The 7,704-nt window shown below is 47.2% G+C and overlaps 1 protein-coding gene and 1 long non-coding RNA gene across 2 annotated transcripts in view; both read right to left on the reverse strand.

Annotated features, from left to right (window-relative positions):
• Positions 1–4,583, reverse strand: part of LOC135366492 (RNA-binding protein 33-like) — a 32,349-nt gene extending 27,766 nt beyond the window's left edge. Inside the window, exons 1-3 of the mRNA XM_064599204.1 lie at positions 4,244–4,583; positions 2,603–2,748; positions 857–1,073 (exon numbers count right to left, since the gene is read on the reverse strand). Of these exons, the coding sequence (XP_064455274.1) occupies positions 857–1,073; positions 2,603–2,748; positions 4,244–4,502 (622 nt within the window). The 5' untranslated portion in view covers positions 4,503–4,583. The remainder of the gene's footprint in view (positions 1–856; positions 1,074–2,602; positions 2,749–4,243) is intronic.
• Positions 4,584–4,706: 123 nt separating this feature from the next.
• On the reverse strand, positions 4,707–7,182 carry LOC135366498 (uncharacterized). Its single transcript, XR_010414195.1, has 4 exons — positions 7,123–7,182; positions 6,968–7,049; positions 5,149–5,269; positions 4,707–4,788 (listed from the first exon to the last, which is right to left on the reverse strand). It is a non-coding gene; the product is annotated as an uncharacterized LOC135366498 (long non-coding RNA).
• Positions 7,183–7,704: the final 522 nt, after the last annotated feature.

Here is a 7,704-nt window from a genome sequence, read left to right on the forward strand (position 1 = left end):
GCCAGCTTTCTGAAGTGGCATGTTATCGTAAAGGAAGGAAGCGCAAACTTTTCCATTTACATGGTGCGGTGACGTAAGCAGTTGTAAAGGGGGTTTCCTGTCACCAGAGAACGGTCTTCGGGTGAATTGTGCAAGAAACGCGTCGCGGATCGGTGCTACCTTGAGAAACGCATCGAGTGTGAACCCAGATACAGCTTTCATTGTTCAACGGTACGAGGTAGAGCCCTGCGCGGATGAGATTTTTGGCATCCGCATCCGACCCGCATCCGCGCACACGTTATCCGCATCCGATCCGCATCCGCACCGTACACAACAGTTTACATCCGCATCCGATCCGCTGAGCAAAAAGCACCATCCGCATCCGATCCGCAAAATCCGCACGTTTCGAAAGACGCGTAAAGACCGCCGGAAGCATGTTGGTATAATTTCGGATGCCTCCATGCTGTCACGGAAGGACTCAGTCATGACGACAAGCAAAGGTAAACCTTTCAACAAACGCGATATGGAGAGACTTCTGGAACGCGTGGAACGCTACCTCGTCGGTGCTCGCGCGGTTCGAGACGCCAGAATGCCTCCTCTCCCGTCTTGCCGCCGTGCATGGTCAAAGGTGAACCCGAGCATGCGCTCTCTGTCGGCTGTCGGCGAGCAATACAAATAAATTGCTGGTGGAAAAATGACAGCACGCGGTATATCCGCATCCGATCCGCTGCCTTCGTATCCGCATCCGAACCGCATCCGACCTTGCGCCATCCGCATCCGATCCGCACACCGCAGAAAGTGCTAAATTTTCATCTGAATCCGCAAGTATCTTGCGGATATCCGCGGATGGTGCAGGGCTCTAGTACGAGGGTCTCACCATCATTATGCATCCCCGGTCCTCTGGGTGGCATGCTACCATTGTGGAACTGTGGGTTGACAAAGATCTTCCCTCGCATGTTGTTGTCATTCATGCACGGCACTGCTGGAAACCTCCTCTGTGGACCTCCTCCCAGGTTAGGGGAAAGAAACCGTCCCTGCTGCAAGGCCAGCGGCCCGGAGTGTGGCATCCACGGGTCAATGTGTGGTGGCAGAGGCTGTGTGAAAATAGAAAATGGGGAGTACATTTTTAATGTAAGTAATGTAGTAAGAAATGCATACTTGCAAAAGATACATATTTTTTCTCTACTCGCAATAAGAGAGGTTAGTCTGAAGTATTTAATGCTGTCTCTCCTGCAAGATCGGCATGTGAACACTTCTAAAGCGCATAATGCAGCATCTTATAACTAGGGCCTGACTTTTTAGGGTTAAACCCGTATCCGCCCGATATCTACCCCCCGAACGAAATCTGTAAAATTCGGGTTTAACCCGAATCTACCCGAAAACATTCCGGTCGCGTGGCACACTCGTAAGCGTGCATTAAAATAAAGTTTGATGACATTGCTAAACATTAGTTCCATGTTAAGACAAATTTTTATTAAACAAAAAAAAAAATCACCCGAATGCACCCGAATTCCTGACGACAGAATATGCTGTAACGGGATTTAACCCGAATACACCCGAATTTTCAAATGAAAAATATCACCCGATATTTACCCCCCGAATTTGGCCAAAAATAAAACCCGAAAAAGTCAGGCCCTACTTATAACGTAGAATCTCGATGGCACGATCACAGATTAAACAAATTTCGGAATGATACAAATTCTTTTCCAGTCCTGGCTGGAATGCCTACTCTTCCCATGTATTAGAGTTCGGATGATACGAGCGCGTTATCTTGCCTTTACGGATAATACGAACGAGCTGAGGATGCGACAGAGGTCGTTCCCCGGTCACGCTGCTCCTCCTTTCGAAAAGGGAGGGCGATCCTCACCACGAACTCCCTTACATCATGTAGCACAATGCAAGCAATGACTTTCCTTTTGGTGGTGGAGATAAGATCAAAGGGATTGAAAGGCCCGGAACCTTATCACCTTATCTCTGTTTTGACCTTTTTACCCCCCTCACAACAATAAACCGCGAAGCTGTGTGACATCACTCTGGCGGGAAACAGCGACCAGAACACGTGGAGGGAACATATCAGGGCAACTTGTGGCAACATTACGCGTCACCATTCCGTCGGCTTCACCTAACGCCTGCTTGCTTTAGGAGAAGCTCGCTTTAGACCACTGTCGCGCGACTCGCGGGTGAAAAGCACGTGCTACGTCTTTTGAATCATCTCGCGTATTTGGGCAGCATTGGCCAAAAACGGAGACACAAAAGCGTTAAAACCGACCTCTTTCATTGACAGTAACGGAAAATGAACAGTCACTGTCTATTTTCTTGCCTCAATTTTTATTTTGGTTTAACTCGCTTGATACGAATTTTTTCCACGACCCCGTGAGATTCGTATCATCGAGATTCTACTGCATCATCCTGAAATTCATATAATCAAGATTCTACTGTATGCAAAATTTTCTCTTATCGACATTTTGCGTGCAAAATTACGGGTGCGTAAATTATGCGAGTAAATAATGTATGCCCTCTCTCATTATATGCAATTAGCATATTCCCTCTCCGAAGCTCTGGGTTTCAATATATCAGCCTAAATCCAGGGCCATCAGGGAAAGTCCCGTTATAAACTCTGTACCTTGTTGCCACCAGCACCTCTGTGACATCTCTTCTGGAAGGATCTGATACCCCTGGCCGTTCCGCCGCGGCGACTCCTTTTTCTCTCCTCCTCTCTGCTCAGGTAAGCATCCACCTTGGCTGCATCTTCCGCACTTATCACGGCGTCTGTAACGTGAGGCATCGGAGAGCCTTAGTAAACAGGTTTTACCAGGTTCGACTCCAAAACGCAAGACCCTATCCATTAAAGTAGCCGACCGTTTTTTTTTTTGCGGACTCGACGGTGACCGGAAGAAAGTCTGAATAACCAGAAGATCACTAAATTCAACATGACAGTAGCAATGTGTTCACCACGCCTGCCATCGACGGTAGAGGGCGATTGTCTGCAAAAATACTCACTTTTTACAAAAATTTTAAAAAATTTACAAAACAGACGTGCACGTAGTGTCAGCCGTCGCCGTCGCCAGTGAGGCAGTGCACGAGAAGTCACGCGCTTACGGCTACCAATGGGAATGGATGCAGCTCTGAGCTCTGTGACGTCTGCATTTTGCTTGGGAGTATGTTCAAGGGATTGTATCTCCCTAAGTACGACACATAAAAGAATAACTCTTTTTTTTTTGGATGCAGCTCTGAGCTCTGTGACGTCTGCATTTTGCTTAGGAGTATGTTCAAGGGATTGTATCTCCCTACACATAAAAGAATAATTCTTTTGTTTTTCCTTCGTATTCTGGCGTGCAGCACGATGCATCCATGATGTGATGCAACCGCATCTACGAAAGTGTCCCGACCCCTTTAACCCCGCGGCGAAGGTCATCGTTCCCCGTGGGAGTCCGAAGTATCGAACGAGCCCAAATGATCGCCACCCGAAAAGTCAGTCGGCTACTGTAAGACATCTGGTCCAGGAACAAGGAAGAAAAAAAGTTTCTCGTACCAAGTGAGTCCTTGCGACTATCCTTGCCTTTGCTGACCAAGAGCGAGGGAGGCTCAGCCTCCTGGACGCCAACCTATAGGAGGACGCGGGGGGCAGGCACTTCCCAAGCCTCTGCCCTCGCCTAAGAGATGGCGCAGCGTTACTGTTGATTAGCATGTAACAAGGCTTGAGCCACGGCACACCTATCTAACCAACGGCAGAGTGAGGCTTAGACAGGAGTGTAAATACCGTTATTTCGCCTGCCGCAAGGCTTCTGCCATGACACGCCAATCTAACCAACGGCTTCGCTGTCCGTCAACATGGGAACGAGGCAAAGTGGGAGTCGCGTGTATGCCGGTTAATAGACGGTGAAGCCGTTGGTTAAGATTGGTGCGCCGTGGCAGAAGCCTAGCGACACGCGAAACAACGGCAACGCTGCGCCATCTCTTAGGCGAGAGCAGAGGCTTGGGAAGTGCCTGCCCTCCGCGTCCTCCTATTGGTCCGCATCCAGGAGGCGGAGCTTCCCTTGCTCTTGGTCAGCAAACGCAACGATAGTCGTAGCGACTATCTATAACAGTCACACACCTATGCACATGATAGTGTCCCAACACCTTTAACCCCACGGCGAAGGTCACTGTTCCCCGTGGGAGTCTGAATTGTCAAATGAGTCCAAGTAATCGGCGCCCGAAAAGTCCGTCGGCTACTGTTAGACATCTGCTCCAGAAACAGGAAGAAAAAAAAAGTTTCTCGTACCAAGCGAGTCCGGAATCTCTTCTCGGCGCTTTCCTGTTGATGACATGGCGGGGTTCTCTCGCCTTTCTGCCCGGAAGCGCGTCCTCGTCTTCTCTCCATCTTCGTCCTCGTCCTCATCGTCGTCTCCGCCTTGTGTCTCCTCATAGCTGTCTGTCACATCGGCTGTGTCGCGCGACGCGCCTCCTGCATCGTCCTGACCGAGTCCTTTCTCGGAGCTTTCAGTTCTCGCGCTCGGTGTTGATGGATGACGTGGAGACATGGCGGATGACGCGCGGGACGTCGACGGCGAATGTGGAACACGTTGTGAAGTTCGCTCACGGTCACGTTCCGGGATACTCCGTGGAGGCTGGACATAATATAAGAAGAAGAAGAAGAAGAAAAAACGGAGTGTAAGAGGCACGATCAAGAATGCCTGTAGTGTTAAATTACAACATTGCAAAGAACATTTTCCAAAAATGCTCACATCAAATTCTTCTGTTTCTTGCCCAAGTGCATCAAATTCTGGGTCGATGCCAACTTCCAAAATATCTTCTTCTTCATTATCACTGCAAGACACAAAAACATGTCATCCTTAAGGGAGCACGGCACTCTCGAACATGTGTTTACCGACCAAAGATACGAATGTACAACCTTCAAGAATTGCCAATAAAATATAATATTGCCGTTGGTGAGTACACATTTCTTGAGAAAATCAGTTTACAAGACTGCACACGGAAGCTGGCATAGCCCTTTAAATTTCGATTCAATCTGCAAAAAAAGTATGCAGGAGCGAACACTAAGGGTTTTACAGACCTGCATCCACTTAGCTATGCCGCTCTAAGCAAGCACCAAATGCTGCTCAGGAATATGCCACTGCAGTAATCCAGAAAACCAGGAAGGGAAAGAAAGGGAAGAGAAATGCTTACGCTCCGTCGGATCGGTAGCCATAACCCTCGTGAACGGCCACCACCTCGAGAGAACGCCCCTCGTGAACAGATACCGGATTTCCATCTTCGTCCACGTACTCTACTTCACCACTTCTGTCACCTGCAATTCCCATACGTCTGTTTGTACGTGGCAAAACTATCATTTCATATCAGGTAATTATGTATACCTATTGGCAAATAATAAGCTGGCAATAATTTAAAAATATTGGAGTGTCGGGGCCCCTTGCTTTTTCTCAATATGTTTTTATCGACACCACAAAGACTGCTGTCGAGGCTATGCACTCGGTTTGCCAAAGAGAAGAGAAGCGAGTTTGTGGAACTGACTACATAGTCAGTGCACTTTCTTCCAAGTGCCACTGAAAGATACCTTGTGACATACCACACAAATGACACTAAGTGTGAGTGTCACTCATTGAAAGTGACATTAAATTAGTCAGCGTGACAGGGGCATGAGACACAGGTCTGTGTAGGGTGCCCGAAAACTAGCTCCCTCTGTGTACGGTGAAGACAACCGCGTCGTCTGCTACAAATTTCTGCCACCTTGACACTCACGCACAGCTCATCACTACTAAACCTGCAGCTATACGCATAGCTACACAGCTGCGTGTATACATAGCGCAGGAGGTTTGGAAAAGTGGGCGAACTTGGAACACAGCATCCATACATGGTTAGGATGGGCTTCAAAATGGCGGCTTTGCAGCCTTCGTTTCTGCAAGGGGTGACCCCACACAGCAGGAGCTGCTCTTCAGGCACCCTAGGTCTGCCGTAGAAACATACGGCTAACCTCTCATTGGAATTACATCACTCATGCGTGTTCTTTTTGGACAACTAAAGGGACACTGAAATGCAATAATTTGACCACATGGAATAAAAGAAGCTGTTACCTTAACACCAACACAAAAGGAACGGAATTCATCCACTGCATCGTTCGTGATTTATGAGTGGAAAAAAACCGCTACGCTTTTCTTTCTTATTCTCCTTCTCAAGAAGGTCGACCATGCGCAGCGGGCTCCCATTGGTCTCCTCAAACAATCTGTCTAATCATCGCGAGAGATAGTTCGAGGAGACCAATCAAGGCGCCTCTTCTTGAGGAGCGAGGAGGAGAGGGTAAACGTAGATTGCAGTTTCTTTCACCCGAAAACAACAACAGCGGATGAATCTTTTTGCGAGAATTTTCCCCGGCTTTAGTTCCCCCTTAAGGTGCTGTATTGTCAAATCGGTATTGGCTCGAGACTGGGAAGAAATTTTGTGTGTGTGTGTTGTGTCTTTCTTCCCTGTCTTGGGTTTTGTCCTCTTAGCAGTTCCAGGTCTTCTACTGTCAAAAAAAAAAAAAAAAAAGACAAGCAAAAGCAGATATTTGGGTATGTACAGGTATGTCATAGAAACTCTATTGTGCTTCTTTCAACTGAATTCATCACAAAAGTAATACTGAGGTTGTACATGGAATCTCTATGGCCATTTAAACCAATGGACATGTGTATTAGTGCCACCTAGTGTATAGCGTGAGAACCTCTCAAGGAACATTGGATCATTGCTCCTTGAGAGGTTGATGTCTCACACACTGGGGTGCACTAACGCAATGTTCAATGGCTGTTAGTTTAAACGACCATTGAGACTCCCAGTGTTACCTGTGTTCCTTCCTTTTGGGAGATAACATTGTATTGTGAGGCTGCAAAACATCAGCCTAAATGTCCGGTTCAATGTTGCAGCAAATCGTTGGGTAACCATTAAGGATCGACAGGCCGTTTGTGGTTAATGGCATAACAAAGGTACCGACTTGAACACGTTATTAACTTACCACAACCCTCAGATGTGGACACTTCGTCATCATTTAGTGCCAGTAGAGCATCTTCTTCTTCCAAGTTGAGTTCATATTCATCCTGCACCGCAAAGGTTGTCAGCACTTCAGGGCAAGTGCTTAGGACTTCGCTTACAAGAAAAGCGACAACTTACTTTGAACTGTGCATCATCTTCTAGAAGGTCATCATCATTGTTTCTGCGAGACAAATATGCTTGTAAAAACACAGCATGAACGCAACTATACCTCTGATGACACTAATGATAGAAACTTAATTGAAACCGTGGGTAAGATACCGCTTCACCGCGCATTGACAGGCAGACACACTGTACAAATACTAACGGCTAATTAGTGGAAACGGTGGACAAATATATGTGCACTTGAACAGCTTGTGTTGACTTATCCACTCTATGGAATTCACTTTTCAGATTGTCCACAAGACGCTACTTACTTGGCCATGATCGTGAACTAGGCTTAGGCAGATAAGGACCCCCTCCGTCGCTGACCACATCAAACTTCATTAACCCAAGCTTTATCAAGGCATCCACAAAGCTAGTGTCACCAGTTTTTCGCGTGAAGCTCTGCGCGTAAATACTACTCGTATTCTTATTGCACAAAAACCGCCAAAAACTTAAGCTACAAATTGTTTAAGAGAGCCCATCACTTGCAAAGTTGTCAGACTTCGACGATACATCCATACTTGCATTCAGACAAGCAGGGGGCGCTAGTGATTTCTC

The sequence above is a fragment of the Ornithodoros turicata genome, chromosome 8, assembly GCF_037126465.1.
Source record: "Ornithodoros turicata isolate Travis chromosome 8, ASM3712646v1, whole genome shotgun sequence".
Lineage (NCBI taxonomy): Eukaryota > Metazoa > Arthropoda > Arachnida > Ixodida > Argasidae > Ornithodoros > Ornithodoros turicata.